Source organism: Mesoplodon densirostris, chromosome 4 (assembly GCF_025265405.1).
Source record: "Mesoplodon densirostris isolate mMesDen1 chromosome 4, mMesDen1 primary haplotype, whole genome shotgun sequence".
NCBI lineage: Eukaryota > Metazoa > Chordata > Mammalia > Artiodactyla > Ziphiidae > Mesoplodon > Mesoplodon densirostris.
Window position 1 is genome coordinate 87,628,483 of NC_082664.1, and position 23,411 is coordinate 87,651,893.

The 23,411-nt window shown below is 42.7% G+C and overlaps 1 protein-coding gene across 7 annotated transcripts in view; it reads left to right on the plus strand.

The window, feature by feature from the left end:
- The window catches only part of CAPN3 (calpain 3), a 48,321-nt gene that overhangs the window by 9,271 nt on the left and 15,639 nt on the right, over positions 1-23,411 (plus strand). For 2 of the 7 annotated variants that reach the window (XM_060098312.1, XM_060098310.1), the window contains exons 2-7: positions 15,312-15,381; positions 17,108-17,226; positions 18,713-18,846; positions 19,647-19,815; positions 20,647-20,793; positions 22,612-22,695. In XM_060098312.1, coding sequence (XP_059954295.1) covers positions 15,312-15,381; positions 17,108-17,226; positions 18,713-18,846; positions 19,647-19,815; positions 20,647-20,793; positions 22,612-22,695 — 723 coding nt within the window. Of the gene's footprint in view, positions 1-4,816; positions 5,066-15,311; positions 15,382-17,107; positions 17,227-18,712; positions 18,847-19,646; positions 19,816-20,646; positions 20,794-22,611; positions 22,696-23,411 lie in introns of those variants that run through there. The other 5 variants (XM_060098317.1, XM_060098316.1, XM_060098314.1 and 2 more) reach the window with 3 other exon arrangements.

The following is a 23,411-nucleotide window of genomic DNA, read 5'->3' on the forward strand; positions in this document are numbered from 1 at the left end:
GCATACCGCAAAAAAAAAAAAAAAAAAAAAAAAGAAAGTTCCCCTCTATTCCTGCTTTGCTAAGAGTTTCTTTTAAAATCATAAATGGTTGTTGAACTTTAATACTTTTTTTGCATTTATTGAGAAAATCGTGATTTTCCTCCTTTAAACAGTTAATATACAAAATTACATTAATAGAGTTTTCCAGTATTGACCCATTGCATCCTTAGAATAAAACAAACTTAGAATGTATTATCGTTTTTACATGTCACTGAATTTTGGCTTACAAATCCTTTATTTAGGTTTTTGCATATATGATCATTAGTGAGATTGGCTTATTATTTCCCTTTCTGGTGCTGTCCCATTTTGGGATCAAGGTTATATTAACCTCCTAAAATGAATGGGGAATGTTCTTTCTTCTATTCTGTGAAAGAGACTGTGTAAGATGGAAGCTATATGTTTCTTAAATATTTGGTAGAATTTTGCCAGTGTTTTCTTTAAGGGAAGATTTTATCTATTAATGAAAATACAGCCTCTTCAATAATAATGGGATCATTTGAAATTGTTTTTCTTCTTGAGTCAGTGGTAATATTTATTCTTCTAGGAATTTTTAGTAACCATTTTATCTCTTTAAAAACCTTTTTTTTTTTTTTTTTTTGCTCTAAAGTCAATCATATTGGATATTAATGTAGGTACAGCAACTTTGGGGGCAAGTTTTTGCTTGATATATATATTTTTCATTCTTTTACTTTCAACATTTCTATGTCCTGATGTGGTGCATGGGCTCAGTAGTTGCGTGTGGGGGCTTAGTTGTCCTGCGGCATGTGGGATCTTAGTTCCCCGACCAGGGATCAAACCTGCGTCCCCTGCATTGGAAGACGGATTCTTAACCACTGGACCATCAGGGAAGTCCAAAACCTTTGTCTTTTAACTGGAGATTTTAGTCTATTTACATGATTATGAGCTTTGATGTACTTTGGGTTTATTTCTATCTATCTTCCTAACCATAACCTTTCTATTTGTATTTCTTTTGAAATGTTCCTGTTTTCCTCTTTATGTACTTTTAATTGATTAAAAGTGTTTTCTCTCATTTTTTTTTCTTTCTACTAGTTTGGAAGTTATTGATTGTTTCTGTCTTTTCAGTGGTTGCCTTAAATTGTTAGCATACATATTATCTTGACGAAGCCTGAAATATCAATACCATTATTTTTCTCATAAATAATATGAGGACCATAGAGCACTTTAAGTACTCCTCTTCTAACTAATATGCCATGGTTGTTCAGAATTTTATCTCTATCTTGATTTTTCAACCTTAAAATTAGAAAATATTGTAATTTTTCAATATTTGCTTAAATTTACACACATTTGCCAATTTCTTTGTTTACCAAACCTTCCTGAGTCTTAGACTTTTCTTTCTAGAATAATTTTACTTTTTCCTAAAGTACATTGTTTAGAAGTTCCTTTAGTGGGGGTCTATTTGTAGTAAGCGTTTCAATTTTTATTTGTGTGAAATTTGCTGTCACTCTTAAAATACTTTTCCTGAGTAATCAGCCCTAGGTTTATTCTCAGTGCTGTCCTCTGGATTACGTTGTTGTTGAAATCAGCAGTCATTCTATTTGGTATCCCTTAATAGGCCATCTGCCTTTTCTCTCTGACTGCTTTCAAAATCCTCTCTGTCTATGGTATTCTGCATTGTTGTGTCTAAACATGTATTTCTTTATATCTTTCCTGCTTAGGATTCATTGGGATCTTGAATCTGAGGATTGGAGTCATTAATCCATTGTAGAAAATCTCTTATATTATTTCTCCCCATATTTTCTATTATCTTCTTCTAGAACTCCAATGAAATATATGCTGATCTTATCTTGCTCTATCACTTATCTATCTTAACCTCTTTTTAAAAAAAAATTCCCATCTTTGATTCTCTGTGTGGTATTCTACATGATTTCTTCTGAAGTAGCTTCCAATTCACTAATTCTCACTTTAACACCACCTAATCCAATTATTGAATTATTAAATTTCAGTGTGAACATTAATTGGATACTGGTTCAAAAAATAAAAGCATCTATAAAAGACATTCGGGGAACAACTGAAAAAATTATCACAGGGATTTGGATCTTGGATAATATTAGAGAGCAGTAGTTAATTTTCTTAGTGATAATGGCATTACAGTCAGTAGGAGAGTGTTCTTGTCTTTAGGAGATGCCTGGTGTATCCTAAGTATATTCCTAAGTATTTAGGTGTAAACTGTCATTGCATGAACAACACTCTTTCAAATGGTTCAGCAAAAAAAATAATAAAATCTATACATACATCTATAGATAGGTAAAACAAAGATGGCAAAATGTTAACAATCGTTGAATGTAGATGTAAGCTATATGGGTGTCCAGTCTTTAAACTTTTCTGCAAGTTTGAAATTTTTCATAGTAAAAAGCTAAAAAACTGTGATAGCTAAAATCTAACATTTCAATAACAGGGTTAAAATATAAAATCAAGGAAAAGGAAAAAAAGAAAGAGAGAAAGGAAGAAAGGGAGAAAAAAATAATTGAAAGGGAGAGAAATGTATAAGAAATAATATAAGAATATCCCAGAACTGGGGACATTGAAAGGAGTCACTGAGGGCTCAGCACAAAGAATTTAAAAAATAAATAAACTCATACCAAGACACACAAATGTGGCTTTTGGAATTGGGGTGGGGGATTGTTGGGGAGAGGGAGAAGGGAGAAAACCCTAAAAGCTTTCAGAGGGAAAAGATAGGTCACATACAAAGGAATGTTCATCAAAATTGCATCATACTTTTCAACACCAGATGCCAGGAGCAATAAGACAATGCCTTAAAACTTCTGAAGGAAACTGATTTTCAACCTAAAACACCTAGACAAATTCTTAAGCAAGTGCAAAGATAGAAAAGAGATAGATGGGCAAGGACTCAAGTGACTTACCTCCCACTCATCCATTCTTACGAAACTGCAAGTTGTGTGCCAGTAAAATCGATGAGTGAAACAAAGAAGGGTTAAGATCCAGGAAACAGATTTCCACCCAGGAGAAGGGCAGTCAGTCCCAGGCCACTGCTCCAGACCTGGAAGATTGCTGGTCTGGTCTGTAGGGGAGAAGTGCTGCAAAGGAAGGCCCTAGGTTGGGGAGCAATGGAACCTCTAGGTTATCTATGCATTTAAGTATTTGTAAAAACTACTGCTGAAGAAAAGCATTGATGTATACATAAAAAAATCAGGGAATTATAAAGAATAAGAGAAAAGAAACATTTATACAGAAAGGAAATGTAACACCACATACTACTTAGTTAAGAAATGAACAATATTTAACTAATTATATTAAAGGAAATAATGAATTTTAATTTCTCTAAAACTTATGACATAAGTATTTTGGGAAGATGATGGGCAGAGCATAATGTGAGAAACCTAAATCTCATTCTCCCAAATAGGAATTCTACTGATACTTTCTAAAAATAATAAATTAAAAAGTAATAATATAAGCATATTATTTAGAAATATAGAGGTAAATACCAGAAGAAAGAGCTAAAAGAATTAAAAGTGGCTGTCTCTGAGGAGAGAAATTTGCAGGGCAAGAGACTGCTATTCCTCTAGGTAAGTTTTGTTTGACTTTTTAAAACTTTGTTCATGTATAAACTGAGTAAAAATAAAATTATTTCTTAAAAAAACTGACCTCAAAAATTACATTGAGCTATTATAGTGTCCTGTAAAGCCAGTGTCATGGTTTCAAACACTAGCGAACATAGAATCCCTGATGTGCTTATTTAAATTGCAGAGTCCCAGACCCCTACCAAGAGGATCTGAATCCTTAGGTCTGGGGTAAGCCCTGGGAATCTGCATTTTAAACTTGCATCCCAGGTGATTCTGATGCAGATAGTCCAAAGACCACACTTTGAGAAGCACGGAGTAGACAAAAACTGACAAGAGTGAATAAGTGGACAGGGAGACGTCATCCTCCTAGTGGGAAAGCTGCCAGAACGGAGTTTCCACCCATGCCAGCTCCCTGCCCTTACTCTCGAGTTGCCCGTTTGTGCATGGTGAAATTTTGAAAAAAGTTGAGCTTTCTTGTGAATATATTCTGACACACATTTATCCTCCTTCCCCATCTACCACTTTCTCTGCCTCAAAGGTCCTGAACTCACAACCGTGGATGTCTGTTCACTGCCACTGGAACCCACTCTAACAGGGACTCTCATTTGAGGTCAAGCTACCTACCCTCTGGGTCCCTCTCACAGATTAGAGTCCCTAAATGGCCAGTCAAGGTCTTTGGGGGGATGGGGCAGGGACATCAGGAGAATGAAGGCTTCATTAACTTTAGACAATGGCCCGGAACAGAATCCTCCTATGCATTCAGGAGGCTGTATAGGATTAGTGTATACAGCATGTTTCGAAGGCCCCATGCTATATCCCATTGGCCGCCAGTGTTAAAGGCATGAATGCCTTTTGCTGAGGCAGGGTAAGCCTCTCTGTAACTATATTTTCTCTTTTTAAAGAAAGAATCCCTGCAAGGTTGATGGAAGTAGCCTGAAGGTCTTCAGGTCTTGTGGCCTGTCCTGGGGCTGTCTCTGGCTCTCTTGCTCCCCTTGCCAGCTCCCTGTCTGACTGGCATGGTGTCGCCCCTTGACCGTGGGCTCAGGGGCCTCCAGCCAAAGCTGCTGACTCTGACCACGGCCTTTCTCTGGGCTGTGTTCATTTGCATTGCGCTGCTGAGAGTGGAGGAGCTATATAGGCTCCGGCCCATTCACGGGAGGATTAGGCCTTGGACTGAGGGCGCAGCAGGAGAGAGGCCACAGTGAAGGCCCAGCTCCACTCCCTGAGCGGTCACCATGCCCTACCTGCTGCCAGGATTCTTCTGTGACCGTGTGATCCGGGAGAGGGACAGGAGAAACGGAGAAGGCACCGCCACACGGCCCCTCAAGTATGAGGGGCAGGATTTTGTTGTTCTCAGACAACAGTGCCTGGCTCAGAAGTGCCTCTTTGAAGACCGTGTGTTCCCAGCAGGTGTTCAGTCCCTGGGCTCCCATGAGCTGAGCCAGAAAACCAAGATGAAGGCCATCACGTGGAAAAGGCCAAAGGTAGGGATAGGAGGGACGGGGCTTCAGGAGACAGCTCTTGGGGATGGGAGGTCAAGTGGTCCAGAGCCTGAGGCCACAGATCCCGGATCTGAGTAAGTGGCTTATCAACATTCTCCTACCCATTTGCCCCCAAAATACTTTCCTGCTTCCTCCTGAAACTGGAGCTGTTATTTTCTATACCTGAACTAGAGATTATTTAATACTTTATAGATCCCTGAGACTGTAAATATTTTAAAGAGAGCTAATGCACTGACTTAAATTCGTAGTAAAACAGTAAGGAATAATTGATGATCATGTTTCTTCTCGAGAGCAGGTATTCTGGGGGTGGGAGAGTGGAGTGGTGAAGAGGACTAGGGCTCACAGTTTCAAGGAGAGTTCCCTGGAAGGTGATGAACAGTTATGACATAGGAGGCTGCAGGAGGCTAGAGATTTGCCTTCTTAGCTTCTTGCCTAAGGCTGGTTCATTAGTGATGTGTCACTTCTGTGTAAACAAAAAGGTCCATGCTGACCTGCCACGCTCCCTACAGGGAGAAGCAGTTTGCTCAAGGATACCTTACTGCCTGGCAATTGAGGAGTCCATTTGTTTCAACTGTATTCAGCTACTCTGTGCTTCTCAAAGTGTGGTCTTTGAACTACCTGCATCAGAATCACCTTGGGATGCCAGTTTAAAATGCAGATTACCAGGACTCATCCCAGACATAACTGTATTTCTATATTAACTATCTGTATTTATAGTAAGCAAAACATGAGTTCATACTAACTTATACCAAAGTATTTCCCTTTGTGTGTGTATGTGTTATTGTAAATGAAGTTTGTTTTTGTTTTTATCAAATTCCATTTGTTCATTGCTGGTATATAGGAAAGTGTCTGACTTTTATATACTAATCTTCTATCCTGCAACTGCGCTTGCTTATTAGTTCCAGAAAGGTTTTTTTTTTTCTTTTTGTCATTTGTTTGGGATTTTCTACATAGACAATTATGTCATTTGTGAATAAACAGCTTATTTCTTCCTTTCCAATCTTTATAAATTTTATTTCCTTTTCTTGTTTTATTTCATTAGCTAGGACTTTCAGTATGATGTCGAATAAGAGTGGTAAGAGGAGACATTTTTACTTGTTTCTGACCTTAAGGGGAAAGCATCTAATTTCTTAACATTAAATATGAAGATAATTGCAGTTCATTTAAAACTTTTTAAAAGTAATTTTCTTTACCAACTTGAGGACATTCCCCTCTATTCCTAGTTTTTATCATGAATGGGTATTGAATTTTGTTAAGTGCTTTTTCTGCATCAACTGATATGATCAAGTGATTTTTCTTCTTAGCCTGTTGTGATGGATGTCATTGATTGATTTTCAAATGTTGAACCAGTCTTGCATACCTGGAATAAATCCCAGGTAAATGATATACTTGTAGTGTATAATTTTGTTTATACATTTTTGTTTTTGAGTTACTAATTTTTTGGGGGGGGGATTTGGTTTCTATTTTCATAAGAGATACTGGTCTGTAGTTTTCCTTGGCAATGTCTTTTTCTGGTTTGGGTATTAGGGTAATACTGGCCTCATAGAATGAGTTAGGAAGTGATCTCTCTGCTTCTATTTTTCTGGAAGATACTGTAGAGAATTTGTATCATTTCTTCCTTGAATGTTTCATAGAATTCACCAATAAATCATCTGGATCTGGTGCTTTTTTTTTGGAGGGTTATTAATCATTGAATAAATTTCTTCAATAGGTATAGCCATATTCAGATGGTCTGTTTGTCTTTGTGTGAGTTTTGTGTCTTTTACGAAATTCATCCACTTTATCTAAAGTTATCAAATCTGTGGGCTTAGAGGTATCTGCAGTATTCCTTTACTATCCTTTTAATGTCCCTGGGATCAGTAGTGGTGATCTCTCCATTTCTGCTGTTGGTAATTGGTGTCTTCTCTCTTTTTTCCTTGGTGAGCATGGCTACAGGTTTATTAATTTTATTGACCTTTTCAAGGAACCAGTTTTTGGCTTTATTGATTCTCTCTGTTGTTTTGCTATTTTCAATTTCATTGATTCTGCTCTAATCTTTTATTATTTCTTTTTTTCTGCTTGCTTTGAGCTTAAATTTTTTTTCTTTCTCTCGTGTCCTGAGGTAGAATATTGGTATTGATATCAGATCTTTCTTCTTTTCTAATATATGCATTTAATGTTAGAGATTTCCCTCTAAGCACTGGTTTCACTGCATCCCACAAATTTTGATGATATATTTTCATTTTCATTTAGTTCAAAGCAATTTTTAACTTCTCTTGAAACTTCTTCTTTGACTTGTGTGTTATTTAGAAGTGTGTTGTTTAATTTCCAAATAATTTGGGATTTTCCAGTTATCTTATTGTTATTGCTTTCTAGTTTCATTCCACTGTAATCTGAAAACATATTTTGCATGTTTTCTATTCTTTTAAATTTGATGAGGTGTGTTTTATAGCTCAGAATGTGGTCTATCTTAGTGACTCTTCCATGTGATATTGAGAGCAGAATGCGTATTCTGCTATTGTTGGGTGGAGTAGTCTATGTTAATTAGATCAAGTTGATTGCTAGTGCCGTTCAGGTCAACTATATCCTTATTGATTTTCTACCTGCTGAATAATAATTACTGAACAAGGGGTGTTAAAGTCTCCAACTATAATACTAGATTTGTCTATTTTTCCTTTCAGATGTATCACTTTTTTTTTTTTGCGGTATGTGGGCCTCTCACTGTTGTGGCCTCTCCCGTTGCGGAGCACAGGCTCCGGATGCACAGGCCCAGCGGCCATGGCTCACGGGCCCAGCCGCTCCGCGGCATGTGGGATCTTCCCAGACCGGGGCACGAACCCGTTTCCCCTGCATCGGCAGGCGGACTCTCAACCACTGCGCCACCAGGGAAGCCCCAGATGTATCACTTTTTACCTCATGTTTTTTGACACTCTGTTGTTAGGTGCATCCACATTTAGGATTGTATGTTTTCTTGGACAAAGGACTCCTTTATCATTATGTAATACATCTCTTTATCTCTGATAATTTTCCTTGTAATGAAGTCTGCTTTGTCGGAAATTTATACAGCTATTCCAGCTTTCTTTCTTTCTTTTTTTAAATTTATTTATCTATTTATTTATTTATTTTGGCTGAGTTGGGTCTTTTGTTGCTGTACGTGGGCTTTCTCTAGTTATGGCGAGCAGGGGCTACTCTTCGTTGCGGTGCGCGGGCTTCTCATTGTGATGGCTTCTCTTGTTGCGGAGCACGGGCTCTAGGCGTGTGGGCTTCAGTAGTTGTGGCACGTGGGCTCAGTTGTTGTGGCTCGCGGGCTCTAGAGCGCAGGCTCAGTAGTTGTGGCGCATGGGCTTAGTTGTTCCGTGGCATGTGGGATCTTCCCAGAGCAGCGCTCGAACCCGTGCATTGGCAGCGCGGATTCTTAATCACTGCGCCACTAGGGAAGCCCTCCAGCTTTCTTTTGATGAGCATTAGCATGGTATATCCTTCTCTAGCTATCCGAGTCTTTATATTTAAAGTGATTTTCTTGTAGATAACATATCGTTGGGTCTTTTAAAAAAATCTGTTCTCACAATCTCTATCTTTTAATTGATGTATTTAGGCCATTCACATTTAAGTGATTATAATATAGTTGGATTAATATCTACTATGTTTATAACTATTATCTATTTGTTGCAATTTTTCTTTGTTTCTCTCCTCTCCCCTTTCCTGCATTCTCTGGTTTTAATTGAGTATTCTATATGATTCCATTTATCTCTTAAGTATATCTATTATACTTTTTTTTAAAAGTTAATGGTTATGCTAAAGTTTCCAATATACACTTACAACTAATCTGATTTCACCTTCAAATAACATATACCACTGTATATGTAGTCTAGTACCTTATAATAGAAAATTCCCAATTCCTCCCTTCCTTCCCTCATGACATTACTGTCATGCATTTCACTTATCCATATGCTATAATTACTCAACACGTTGTTGTGATTATTACTTTAAATAAAGTTATCTTTAGATTAAAAATAAGAAAACTAAAAGTTTTATTTTACCTTCATTTATTCCTTCTCTGATGCTCTTCCTTTCTTTATGTAGGTCCAGGTTTCTGATCTATATAATTTTCCTTCTCCTTGAAGAACTTATTTTAACATTTCTTGCAAGCCAAGTCTGCTGGAAATGAATTCCCTGTGGGTTATTATTTTAAACATTTACTTTATTTATTTTATTTATTTATTTGGTTGTGCTGGGTCTTAGTTGTGGCAGGTGGGCTCCTTTAATTGCAGCATGTGTGCTCCTTAGTCGCAGCCAGCAGCCTCCTTAGTTGCAACTCGCTGGCTCCTTAGTTGCGGCATGCGCACTCAGTTGTGGCATGCATGTGGGATCTAGTTCCCTGACCAGGGATCAAACTGGGGTCCCCTGCATTGGGAGCATGGAGTCTTCACCACTGCACCACCAGGGAAGTCCCTTCCCTGTGGTTTTATTTGTCTGAGAAAGCCTTTAGTCTCCTTCATTTTTTTTTTTGCGGTACGCGGGCCTATCACTGTTGTGGCCTCTCCCGTTGCGGAGCACAGGCTCCGGACAGCCATGGCTCACAGGCCCAGCCGCTCCACGGCATGTGGGATCTTCCTGGACCGAGGCACGAACCCATGTCCCCTGCATCGGCAGGCGGACTCTCAACCACTGCACCACCAAGGAAGCCCCCTCTCCTTCAGTTTTGAAAGATAAATTCTCTGCATATAGAATGCTAGGTTGGTGGGGTTTTCTTTCATCAATTTAAATATTTCATCAATTTAAATATTTCCTGCTTGCATGGTTTCTGAAGAGAAGTCTACTATAATTCTTGTCTTTTTTCCTCTAGAGCAAAGGTATTTTTCTCCCTCTTGGCTTCTTTGAAGATCTTTTCTTTATCTTTGGTTATCTGCAGTTTGAATATGATATGCCTAAGTGTAGTTATGTTTTATTTTGCTGGCATTTATGCTACTTGATGTTCTTTGTGCTTCTTGGATCTGTGATTTGGTATCTGTCATTAATTTTGGAAAGTTCTTGGACATTATTACTTCAAATATTTCTTCTGCTCTGTTCTTTCTTTCCCATCAGTATTCCAATTATGCATATGCTGCATCTTTTGAATTGTCCCACAGTTCTTGGATGTTCTGCTGTTTTGTTGTTGTTGTTTTTCTGTTACATTTTTCTCTTTGCTTTTCACTTTAGGAAATTCCTATTGTCTCATCTTCAATCTCACTGATTTTTTTTCTTGTCCATGTCTAATCTACTGATGAGCCCATCAAATACATGTTATACTGTCTTTTATTTCTATCATTTCCTTTTGATTCTTTCTTAGAGTTTCCATCTCTCTGCTTATATTGCCCATCTTTTCTTAAATGTTATATACTTTTTCCATTAGACTTTTTGACATACTGATCATAGTTATTTTAAATTCCCTGCCTGATAATTCCAACATCTATGTCATATCGGAATCTAGTTCTGATGCTTGCTCTTCAGGTTGCTTTTGCCTGCCTTTTGGCATCTCTTGTAATTTTTTACTGAAAGCCAGACATATTGCTTTGGGTAATAAGAACTGAGATACATTAGCCTTTGGTATAAGGATTTATGTTAAGCTGGCTAGAAGTTGTGCTGTGTTTGTTTCCTCCAGTTGCAGGTGTCAGAAGCTTCAAATTCCTTTAATATCCTTGTTTGGTCTCCTCTCTTGACTTTGGGCTTTCTTCAATACTTATCAGAGTTTACATCTTGCAGCTCTTTCAGCTGTAAGTCACTGCTATTTCACTGGAGCCCTGTTGATGTGGTTGTATGATCGGGGAGGGGAAGTGTTCTATAATCTAATGATTAACGCTCTATCTTTTAATGAGACTGTCACTCTGGGCTATGACCTTCATACACGTTTCTCCATTGGTATAGCTTTTACCCCTTCTTAGGTGAGAAAGCCTGGAGGCGGCTGGAGTGGGAGTAATACACTTCCCCCAACATAGGTAAGACTGGAAAAGCCTTTTCCCCTGTAGGGGGGATCTTTCTTGGGTCTTCACCATGAGAACTTGGAATTTTTGGAGGTAAAAACCATGAAAGGGTTGGGGGTTTCTCCCAAGACTGTGGCCTCCAGAAGTTTCTCACTCTTGTGCTAGTCCACACTCAGCTTCCTGAAATTCATCAAAGTTACCATTTAAGTGTTCCTCCCAGTTTGTGGCTGAGGCAGCTTCTGTTCCAGATAAACAGGTCTTGGCTATAACTCTCTGGTTTCATTTGTGTCCATATCTCAGGGTGGTAGGGTGCCCTGCAACCTCAGTTCTCTGATGCGTCCAAGCAAAGTCACTGGTTTCCATGTGTTTGGCTTTTTCTTGTGGTAAGGATGGGAGGGATGACTTCCAAGCTTTTCACATGTTGGAGCTGAAACCAGAAGTCTCCTACATATATCTATATTAGCCCACCCTTTTAAATGTATGCTTTTGTTTATCTTATAATGCACATTATATGTTAGGATAACACACACACATAATTTAAAACTAATAAGATATACAATAAAAAAATGTTTGCAAACCACAGCACTCAAAAACTGAGGAAACGGTCATCTGTTGCTAATTTCTGGGAATCCATCACTGACAGATCCAGTCTCCATGCTAAATTATAGCCAAACAAGTGAGCGGAAGTCTTAGGTCCCCAAGTTAAAGTGACAGAGCCAGGACAATTTACTCTTTGTTCATATTAACCAACAAAAACAGGTCTCAGACACTCCAGGAAAGTAGGTGGTGGGAAGGGGTATCTAGGTAAATCTAGCTGTTCTATGAATTAACCCTCAACAAGTTTGGTAACTGACCCTCACCAAACAGACATCTCTCACGAGGACAAACAACTGAGGGTCTCTAGGCTGGGGGTTTCCTAGAGGGCAGGCAGGGACGATTTCCTATTTTTATTATATCCTTAAATCCCCCAGCCCTGTGCATACTTGGAAGCCCAATTAATGTTTGGTGTATTTAGCTGAGGTAGTATTTAAGGTAAATGTAGTATATTGGGGAATCTCTACTACTGCAAAAAATATAACTCCATTCAAATACCTGGACCTCTAAGCAGATGGAAGAGAAAGCAGTGCAGTTGCTACTGCCTTTCCAAGTAGTCAGCTCTGGAATTGGTGGCAGGTGAGGAGATGAGGTGTGCTTCTGTACCTATAGACCCAAGGAGAGAAATCTATCCTTGTGACAGCTAAAAAATGTAGCTATAGTTCTAGTATTTGAGTTACTCTATAATATATTCCTTATAACAGGGCAGGACATTCAGTAGTCAAGTGTCTCAGCTGGCAAGTAACAGAGGCCCAACACAAACTAACTTAAACCGAAAAAAAGCTCTATAACTTGAATGTTCAAAAGCGATGATCAGGTTTAGACACACTGAATCCAGGCCTCAAACAATGTCATCAAGACACAATCCCTAATATCATCTATTTGTCTATCTACCTGTCTATCTATTTATCACCTCCGACCTCTCCACCCACTCCCCCATCTGCTTCCTCTGAGTTATCTTTATTCTCAAGTGGGCTAACTTCACAAAGGGGCAAAAATGGCCACCAGCAGCTTCAGGCTGACACTCTACCAGCTTAGTAACTCCCAGAGGAGAATGTATTTCTTTCTCAATAGTTACAACGAAAGTCTTGGCCCATATCTCATTGGCCCAGATTTGGTCATGTGCCCATCCCTGAACCAGTCACTCTCACTCTAATTGCCCTAATAGCCATCTGGATCTGGGTGAAGAGGGAAGCCCACCAGAACAACATGGGTTGACAGTGGTGCTGCTCCCCAGTTGAAAGTTGAGGTGTAATGCCAGAAGAAAGTGGAATGTATTTTAAGGAGGCAAAACACTGGGGAGACAAAAATAACATATGTTGACTATACCTTAATTGGTTTTTTAAGAGGAAAGAGTCTTATTTGGAATAATGAGAGTTTTATATTTTATTAGTGGGAAATGGTTTTTAAAGACCACATTCTGGATGTTGATGTTTTCTTTACTGCTAGATTTTTACTGCTTCTAGTTTTTTTGTTTCTTTTGTTTTAGTGCAGAGATAGAAAATTTTTTCTAGAGAGACAAAAATAAATCATGAGTTATATATCCAATTCAACTTTAACATTGCAGGGTTGTTACTTAAGTTATTCAGTTTTATAATTTTACATATTTTCTTTTACACTAAAAATATCCTGGTTCCTAATGACATTAATGTACATTCTTATTTACCTTATCCTACATGTCAAAGTTTTGAAGTAATAACAATGTCATTTTTCTTTATTACGGTTCACATTTCTTTATGGTTTTGGTTTTTGACCTTAGGCTATATCCCAAAAGGAATAAACAACCAAAATTTTATATTTTAAGTCACTTGAAAGAATTCATTTTATGTGTGTGGCCATGCCATCAATTTGATAAGCAGTTTGGTTCCTTTGCTTCAATTTGCTCTCAGCTTTTAAAGATTGCTTTTTAAAATTGTCTTTAATTTTGGCTTTTAAATCTATAAAATTTACATGATTCCTAAGTCAAAACTATTTTCAAACAGTTATATTCAGAGTTTTACTTCCATCCCTATATTCACCCCCTTAATCCTTCCCTCTCCTATAGGTAACCTTTGTAAAAATTATTGGTTTTGGTTTATCCTTCCATTGATTAAGAACTTCAGGCGGGATGTGTGTGTGGTGTGGTCTAAGCACGACTGACTTTCCATCTAGTAGGAGAGAGAGATTCCTGAGTGCAGGGAGCTTCAACTCATGTGAGTATACCAGCTTGTTGTGATGGGGGAGACAGAAGGAGAGGGCTGTGTCACTGGGATAAGCTTCTCGAAGCTGTGAAGAACGGTGTTAAAACAAAAACACAGAATCTACAATTATTTCAAAAGTTAAAAAACAAAGCATGGGGACTTCCCAGGTGGAGCAGTAGTTAAGAATCCGCCTATCAATGCAGCGGACATGGGTGCAAGCCCTGGTCCAGGAAGATCCCACACGCCGCAGAGCAACTAAGCCCGTGTGCCACAACTACTGAAGCCCGCGTGCCCTAGAGCCCACGCACCACGACTACTGAGCCTATGCAGGGCAACCACTGAAGCCTGCATGCTGCAACTACTGAAGCCCGCGCATCTAGAGCCCATGCTCTGCAACAAGAGAAGCCACTGCAATGAGAAGCCCGCGCACCGTAGTGAAGAGTAGACCCAGCTTGTTGCAACTAGAGAAAGCCCGCGCACAGCAACGAAGACCCAATGCAGCCAAAAAATAAAAAATAATAAAAAATTTAAAATAAATTTTAAAAAAACAAAAAATACCCCAAAGCATGACACATCCAAACATAAACAAGAGCACCGGGCCTCCCTGGTGGCGCAAGTGGTTGAGAGTCCGCCTGCCGATGCAGGGGATACGGGTTCGTGCCCCGGTCTGGGAGGATCCCATATGCCGCGGAGCGGCTGGGCCCGTGAGCCATGGCCGCTGAGCCTGCGCGTCCGGAGCCTGTGCTCCGCAACGGGGGAGGCCACAACAGTGAGAGGCCCGCATACCGCAAAAAAAAAAAAAAAAAAAAAAAAAACAAGAGCACCCTCTGTTGGTCTCTGTTGGAATACACATAATTGGCAGTGCCTGGATTTGAAAACTGCTCAGGCCAGGGATGTCCTATTGGGTTACCTTGAATAAAGAACGCACCCACCAAAAAAAAAAAAAAAAAAAAAAACTCACCCGCCAACAGATGGGGACGTCTTTAAGGCCCACACCAAATTTACCCTCGGCTCTCCCCAGCTCTCAAGGCCTGTGGCCCTTGGGACATATGCTGATACTAAATATCTATGTTACCATGTCTTGGGGGAAAAGATCTTTACTTTCCCTCCTGTACCTCTTTTCCCTGGCATAGAAAAAAAAAAAAAGCAAGAGCCATGTTTTCTATTGTCCCTCCAAAGCTGTGACAGTAATGACACTGCCCTAACTCTCAAGGTACATCTTTACTCAGACAGTATATCAGTGTGAGGGAGCAGTGTGGAACAATGGGAAAAGAAGCCATGTATCTGGCTTCTCTCACTTACTAGCTGTGTGTCCTTGGGCAGGTTTCTTAACCTCTCTGAGCCTTGGTGTCCTCATCTGAAAAACAAGAATGATAGTATCCAATTCATGGGCTGTTTTTGGAGGTTTAAATGAGTGGTGTGTGTAAAACTCTTGATATGTGATGCCAGTACTACGTATGGACCTCAGTAAATAATAGCTACTGCTACTATTATTATTTCCTTTTTGTTTCACAGGAAATTTGTGAGAATCCTCGATTTATCGTTGGTGGAGCCAACAGAACTGACATCTGTCAAGGAGATCTAGGTAGGAGAGTCCCTCGGGGCATATCTAGCCAAACAATCAAGGGGTGATTAAAAGGTGTGATCCCTTCACAGTAAGTAAAGGGACAATAATCTGTTTTTGCTTTTTTTTTTTTTTTTTTTTTTTTTTTTGGCGGTATGCGGGCCTCTCACTGTTGTGGCCTCTCCCGTTGCGGAGCACAGGCTCCGGATGCGCAGGCTCAGCGGCCATGGCTCACGGGCCCAGCTGCTCCGCGGCATATGGGATCCTCCCGGACCGGGGCACGAACCCGTGTCCCCTGCATCGGCAGGCGGACTCCCAACCACTGCGCCACCAGGGAGGCCCTGTTTTTGCTTTTAATGAATTTGGGGGAGGAGGTTTTGATAACATTACCTTATACTCATTTATCAACGTGCTGGTGATTGCTTCATTTAATTTCTGTCCTTCCCACCTGTCTCACTAGTTCTTTGCCTTGTGTCACAGGAGGTGTGCCTCATTCCACAGCCTCCTCTCCAGAGTCTCCAGGACACTCACACACCCCACTCAGCGAGACAAAAGCCCTGCTTTTAGCTGTACCCACCTTCCTTAGAAGTCAGCTCTGAAACTGTCCATGTACCACGCATGTCCCTTGGGCACATGGAATCTATATGCTCACAAAATATGCTTTTGTAACTCGAACTCTTGTTGAAATTGCCCCAGAATAGCTTCATATTAAAGGAGTCTTTCAACAAAGACGACATTTGCCATGTGGATAAGCGTCCAATTTTCTGTCTGGTTGGTTAGCTTGTCTGCTTCACCAGTCTCTCCTCTGTCTCAGCCCCTTGTTCAGAAAGTATTATCTTTGGTGTGGACTGTAGGAAAGCTCTGTGAAATAAAGTTGGAGAAACATCGACAAACACAGTTTAAAACTTGTGGGAAAAGGGCACTCAAGACCAAATGAATTTGGCTAATCTGGCCCCAGAAGGAGAGAGGCTGAAGTTTTGGATACCTGAGTTCCTGCACTCGAGGGAAGACTGCCTGCAGAGCCCTGGGCAAGCTAATAATCTGGGCCTGTTTCAGAGGAGAGGCTGGCTGCCTGGGGGGGCCTGGTGGGGGCCAATGGTGGGAGGAGGGCTGTGGCAGCTCTCAGCCTCCCCTCTGCAGTCTCAAAGATGCTGTCATATCCCGCAGAGCACAACGAAGGCCTTGTATATAGTCTGTGCTCTGTTAGTGATCCAGGCCTGCCCCTTGGGTATTCACACATGCATACACACACAGACACAGGGCAAAGTGCCGCCTCCAACTACTAGCCAGCTTTCCTTACAATACAAATGGGCTGCACTGATGGCTCTCAGTTGCTCAGTCTCTGCCAAGGTCCGAAGGGGAAATGGACTCACACTGCAAAGTTACAGGGCAGGCAGATTTCCTGTGGGTGTTACAAAGAATGACCCAATTATGACCCCTACTAACCCATCTCCACTGAGGTCCAAATGGAGGTCTGACCTTCTGTTGCAGACAAAGGAATTGCCTACAGCTTTCAGGAAAGCCAGTCACAAGGGAGTAAGTTACCCTGTTGATCACATGGTCCAGAGACTGCTGTCACACTCCTTCCCTGGGTTGACACCTCTGTAAGGTCAGATCTGGAAGTGGGACAGTGAATGCCAAGTGAACGCCCTTCTCCAGAGAAGGAGAGCAGCCGATGGGGATGGAGTCTCCGTCTTCCCTGGAGGTGTGGGCCCTCCCGTGACCTGTGCCGCGTGTTTGCCTGCAGGGGACTGCTGGTTTCTCGCAGCCATCGCTTGCCTGACCCTGAACAAGCGACTGCTTTTCCGGGTCATACCCCATGATCAGAGTTTCACCGAAAACTACGCGGGGATCTTTCACTTCCAGGTGAGGTCAAGGGAGTGTAGTTAAGAGGGCCAGCTGCTGTCTACTCACCACTGGTCTCCCTGCCTTCACTTCCCAGTGGCTCCAGGAAAGTTTCCCACCCACCCTCCTGGCCATGGATGTGGCCAGTGATCCCCTTCAGGCCTCAAGCCTGTGAGGAAGCAGTTGTTTATCTCTTCCTACCCTCAAACCCCTACACCTTCCGCTAGGCCCCAGAAAGGTTGGAGGATATCCTGTTTGCTGACCTGTGGGTCTATTTTTGCCTCTCCAGCTGGCTGGCTTCTGTGTTATTACTGGCAGCCCTTCTCAAGTAAATCCCTAAGATACTAGCACTGGGAATCCAGAGGGCCCTTTAGGTTGTAAAGGAAATCCCATCCACGGCTGCAGCTCCTTTTTACTTGTGTCCCTTAAACACAGGTCTATACCAAGACTATCACGCACCCTTTCCAGCCTCTGGAAGAAAAGTCTGGTTAATCTGGGAACCAGGCTTCTGCTTCGGCCCAGCAATGAGTCTTTTGGTTCCAGAATCAATTCAGCCATTGGAAACTTTCTGGATCCAAATTGTCTTGGCAAAGAGCCAAACCCTGTGCTGGCCCAGAACTGAAATGAGCTTCGTATGTGGGCATCTAGCAGACATTGGGGTTCCGAGGCATCAATCTGTCTCCAGCCTGTAAGGCTCCAAATGTCCTGGGCTGACCCAGATCATCAGTTGATCTTCTATCCCAGGACTGAAGACTTCAGAAAGGGTCTTCTCTGCAAGTTCAGGTTCAGTGTTCTGCTGCCGTCCCAGCTCAGGCAAGGAAGCTGGGCCCTGAATTTTGTTTCTTCAAAATCAAGCTACTCACCTCCCTCAAATATTTAAAAGGTCTGATAGGTCTGATATCTAAAGGATCATAAACACAGAGACCAGACAGATTTTTGCCCTCTTGTCCATAAGGGAGAAAATGTCATTAGAAGGAAATTAAACTACATTTGGCTTTCTTGGGTCAAAACTGATTTGTTCAAAAAAGAACATCATCCAGAATTGAGAATATTGGACAGTGTTCCTGCTTTAGCCAGAGTATATTCTGGGTCACTTTCCTTTTCCACGTCAATCCTTCTTCTTCAGCAGCAATTTCTACCTTATTTGTCATCAAGAAATACGTAAATCATACATCACCTTCACCTAGACCAGTGGTTCTCAACCCTGACTGCATATCAGGATCAGTTGAGATACCTAAAAATACTGATACCTAGGCCACACCCCAGACTTACAGAGCAGGAAAAGGAAAATCTCAAGCCCTCAGGTAGGTAGGGAGCGCCTACCATCCCCCGAGCTGGACTGGGTGGAAGAGAGAGTGGTTTCTTGCCCTCAAGGAGCTCCCAGTCCAGTTAGAGAAAGAGTCACACACTCCAAACCCAAGGTGCTTGGTATTAAGGAATGTGGGGTAGGGACACATTTCCCAATGGTAATCTGAGGATGTACTCTGTGCTTGACGATTCTGTGCAGTTCTGGCGCTATGGAGACTGGGTGGACGTGGTTATTGATGACTGCCTGCCAACTTACAACAATGAACTGGTTTTCACCAAATCCAACCACCACAATGAGTTCTGGAGCGCTCTGCTGGAGAAGGCTTATGCTAAGTAAGCAGCACTTTAGACTGAGGCAGGGCTAGAGGAGAGGAGGTGGACTGCGAGATCCAGTGTGTGTGTGTGTGTGTGTGTGTGTGTGTGTGTGTGTGTGTGTGTGTGTGTGTGTGTGTGTGTGTGTGTGTGTGTGTGTGTGTGTGTGTGTGTGTGTGTGTGTGTGTGTGTGTGTGTGTGTGTGTGTGTGTGTGTGTGTGTGTGTGTGTGTTCAACTGTGACACAAAGTCAGAGAAGATCTGGTCCAGGCAGCGGTGATCCTAAGTAAAACCACTAAGAGTAGAAATAAGACGTGTGTAGGAAATCTTTAGCTTTAGCTTCCCATAGTGAGCTCTTTAATCCTGCCTTCTTGGTGGCATTGCGAATCCTAGATGAGCGCATTATATCTTTGGAGCTCAGATCCCAGAGTCTGGCTTGGCTCCACCTCGTGAGCTTGCAATATATTAATAAAGCCATGTTGTCTCTAAACTTAGAAGCCCCACCCCAGCTACTAATGGCTTTAACAGAGCCCTACCTCAGGTTCAGGGTATAGTGGAAAGCATCAGGAAGTGGGAATAGTGGGTTCCATCCCAGTGTTTCTCCTCTCTGTGGCCTTAGCTGGTCACTTAGCCTCTAGAGCTCAGTTTCTCCATTGTGAAGAAAGGGAATCATAGTACCTATTCCAACAGCTTACAGGCTTGTTGGTGAACTGGATGAGACAACATCACAGGACCCAAGAGTAAAGTTCTGGTGGTAGGGGTACCTGGGTCATGTTTCCTAGAACCCTGTGACTCCAGATTGGTCTTCATCCTCTCTCTAAGGCTCCATGGTTCATATGAAGCCCTGAAAGGTGGGAACACTACAGAGGCCATGGAGGACTTCACAGGAGGAGTAACGGAGTTTTTTGAAATCAAGGATGCTCCCAGAGACATGTACAAGATCATGAAGAAAGCCATCGAGAGGGGCTCCCTCATGGGCTGCTCCATTGATGTAAGTCTAGGGTGTGGGATGCAGGGCAGGAAGCTGCCAACTACTGGGAAGCCTTACCCAGTGACTAGCAGCATAGGGCTTTCCTCTGGGACAGGGTGAATCTACTGTTTTAGGAAGGTGGAACTGGTTCTCAACTTTGAAAATTGGGAATTTTTCAAGGGAGAAGAGTTTGTGGAGATTTTCAATAAAGATATTCAGCAAGGACATTCTAAGCCCTGGAATTTAGGTGGAAATAGGTCCAGAGGCCTATGTCAGTGTAGGCCTCTGTGGCCAGTGTTTCTCAGTCCCAGCATGCCACTATTAAGCTGGCCACACACTTGGCTTATGGACCTGAGCCCACCAGTTCCCTAAGAAAGCCTCCCAGTCATTGAGCTTTGATTGTATCTCTCACTTGGGATACGGGCTTTGTGTTATAATCTGGGAGAAACTCAGCCTGTGCAACAAAGTGGTGTGAACTGAGACCAGAGCCAAGAGTAAGGGAATGGCAGACTGGCCAGGAGACACACCTTTCCTGGGGGCTGCTCAATGTATAATAAATAGTCTTGGCGATTTCCATTGCTGAGGAAGAGCCCCAAGCTAAATTCCTGTCCCTTCCTCTCCTAGTACACCCAGTAGGTGGGGAAGCTTGGAAAGATGAGCCAGCATAAAGCACCCATGGATGAACATTTTCTTTCTGCATCACTGTTCTCCATCTTTTCTGCATTCATGCTCTACTTCTCTCTCCTCTTTTCCTTTGTCCCCCCCCTTCTTTCTGTCTCCTTCCCTTTCTATCACCCTCCTCTGTTTGCTTTCTCTCCCGCCCCTTCCCCTGCCCTCCCCGTCGGGCCTCAGGATGGCACAAACATGACCTATGGAACCTCTCCTTCTGGTCTGAACATGAGGGACTTGATTGAGCGGATGGTGAGGAATATGAATAACTCGGATCTCAGGGATTCAGACCTCATCCCTGAGGGATGCTCAGATGACAGACCGACCCGGGTGTGTACGCCTCTGATTGTCAGGGCTGACCATCCCTCCCACCTGCATGACCCGGACCTGTTGTATGTGGTGTCAGACCTTCCTCAGCAGCCAGCACCTCACACACAGGCTCCTCCTGAGGCCTTCCAAGGGTCTGGGTTGGAATAACTTGCCCTCTCCAAGGCTCCTGAGGAAGGTGCGGGAGGCAGCTTTTGGAGGGAATCTCTGTGGGAGGTCCTTCAAACTCCATGGTCCAGGCAGTTTCTCTGATAACGAATTAACATGCAGAAACACAAGAGAGCCTTCATTCATTTTAAAGTACTTCTCTCCTTCTAATTTGTTCATTTATGTATTCAACACATATTTATTGAGCTCCTACTAGGCACTAGGCACTCTTCTAGCAAACAAAGAGAATTCTCTCCCCTTTGTTTAGGATTCTAGTGAACAAGCAGTCTCCCCCCAACACCCCCGCCCCAGAGCTTATATTCTAGTACTTTGAGAAGTAATACGCGCCATGGAGTAAAGCAGAAGAAAAATTAAGCTATATTTTCCCCATCTAAGGATAATAACATTTGGTATACGTCCTTCTAGTATTTTTCTATGCATACTACTAATCTAAATTTTTATTTTAAAATAGCTGTCATACTGTATGTACCTCTTTGCAGCATGCTTTTTTTCAGTTAGCTTTATATTCCTAATGTGGCAATGAGAATTATATTCTTAATGTGTCTCCTCTAACATTTTTTTTAGTGGCTGCACAATATTCCACCATGCAAATAAGTTATAATTTATCTACCCAATACCTTATTATTGGGAATTTAGATTGTTTTCTTTTTCTGTTCTTGGCTATTATGTTTAAATGTTACGATGAACATCCTATAAGATACATCTTTGTGTCTGTCCATGATGATTTCCTTAGGACAGATGGCCAGCAGTGGAATAGCTAGGTATGCATAAGTAATGCCACAAGAGTCATTTCAAGTGGCTCCCCCCCTTCCCTCCCCCCACCGCCTAGAACTGAGAGATGCACGCATCTCCTGCCCCCCTCCCTTTCTGTTCAGCATGGTCTGGGTCCTATAAAGACTGGAATCTGGAAGAGGCTGAGATGCAAAAAACCCTGGCCCTCCACACACCCCTCACCTTGAAAAGGCCTCCAGGCTGCTGCTCTTAAAGCTGTTATGCTATCAGGCAAAGTGAAGCCACAGAGATCCGTCTAGGGCTCACTGGGCTTTGGTGATCCTACCCCTCTGCCGAGGATCTCTTGTGGTTGCAAATCTCAAATGGAAGAGCTACCCCTGCTCCCTGAGGCACGCTCATGTCTCAGCAGGACTCTCCTCTGGCCTCCTCAGAATTCTCTCCCTGGGCGCTTTGGATTTCTTGAGCGTGCTCTGGGGGGGTGTGGAGGAAGTGAGGGGATGTGAAGATAAAGGGTTAGACCTACATGTTTCGTCTAACCCCCTTTTCCCAATCCCTTTCTCTTCCAGGAATAGTCAACCCTGGGTGGGCTCAGGGGAAGGGGAGCCCAATCCAGGGCAGCCTCCATCTGCTCCCACTTCCTCCTCTGCAGGACCCCAAGGGATCCAGAAAGGAGGGCCAGGCACGCTCTCACCCACCTCGCGCCGCAGCTCCATGTCGCTCTCTGACGGTCTGGGGAAACCACTTGTCTGGCCTGCATCTTCTTGGCTCTCTGAAAGGGCTAGTGAGGGCCTTCTCATGGCTGGGAGGCAAATTTCCAGGGCGCGGAGGAGTCCTCGTCCTCGCAGAGCCCAGGACATGAACCAGTGTGAACTTTGTCTCAGGCAGCAACCCCTGACAGGTTGTCTGGTTTTCACTCCACAGACGATTGTTCCAGTTCAGTACGAGACAAGAATGGCCTGCGGGCTGGTCAAAGGCCACGCCTACTCAGTCACTGGGCTGGAGGAGGTGAGCCTGGCGGGGCTCAGCGGGACGGGACTTGAGGGGCTACTTGGTCCTCCCGAAGTCAGGACTTGGCTTTCTGTGTCCCTTCACATCTGTAGAATTTGCCTCCAATCAGGCACGCAGGCCGAGCGCCTGGGGTTGGAGGAGACCACTGGGACTGGTAGGCGGATCTTGCCACAAGATGGTGCTCAGTTTATGTTTGTTTTTAGTGCTAAAGATAGCAATTGCCCCAACATTTCCAAAGAACAAATAGAAAGCACTTTGGTTTTATGAAGTTGATATCATGGGCTCCTGTGTTCCTTGTTTTTCATAGTCAGTTCCAAGGTTTTGCTCCCCCTGGGATGTCTGGCCTTCACTGGGTCACGTCACAGACAGGAACCTTGTCAGGCCCCTTGTGCACAGTTGGGCGAGTTGTGCCCTGTCCACAGAGGTGGGCAGAGAGGGGCAGTCATCTGCAGCAGCCCATGCAGCAGACAGGAGAAAGGGCCCCTTTTTCTGATTGATCCATCTGGAAGGGACATTTTCTATAGTTCCTCAGCCAGCAGGGGCATTTTATCTAATTCACACAGAGGCACCTTGTGCTAGCAGAGCCCTACATTATATTCCCTGCCTCCTCTCCCAAAGCTCTGAATGGCCAGATGTTCACTGGGGAAATCACTTCTTAGAAGATGGCAAGGTGGTGGCCAAGCCTGACTCCTGCAGACTCAGCCCTAAGGTTC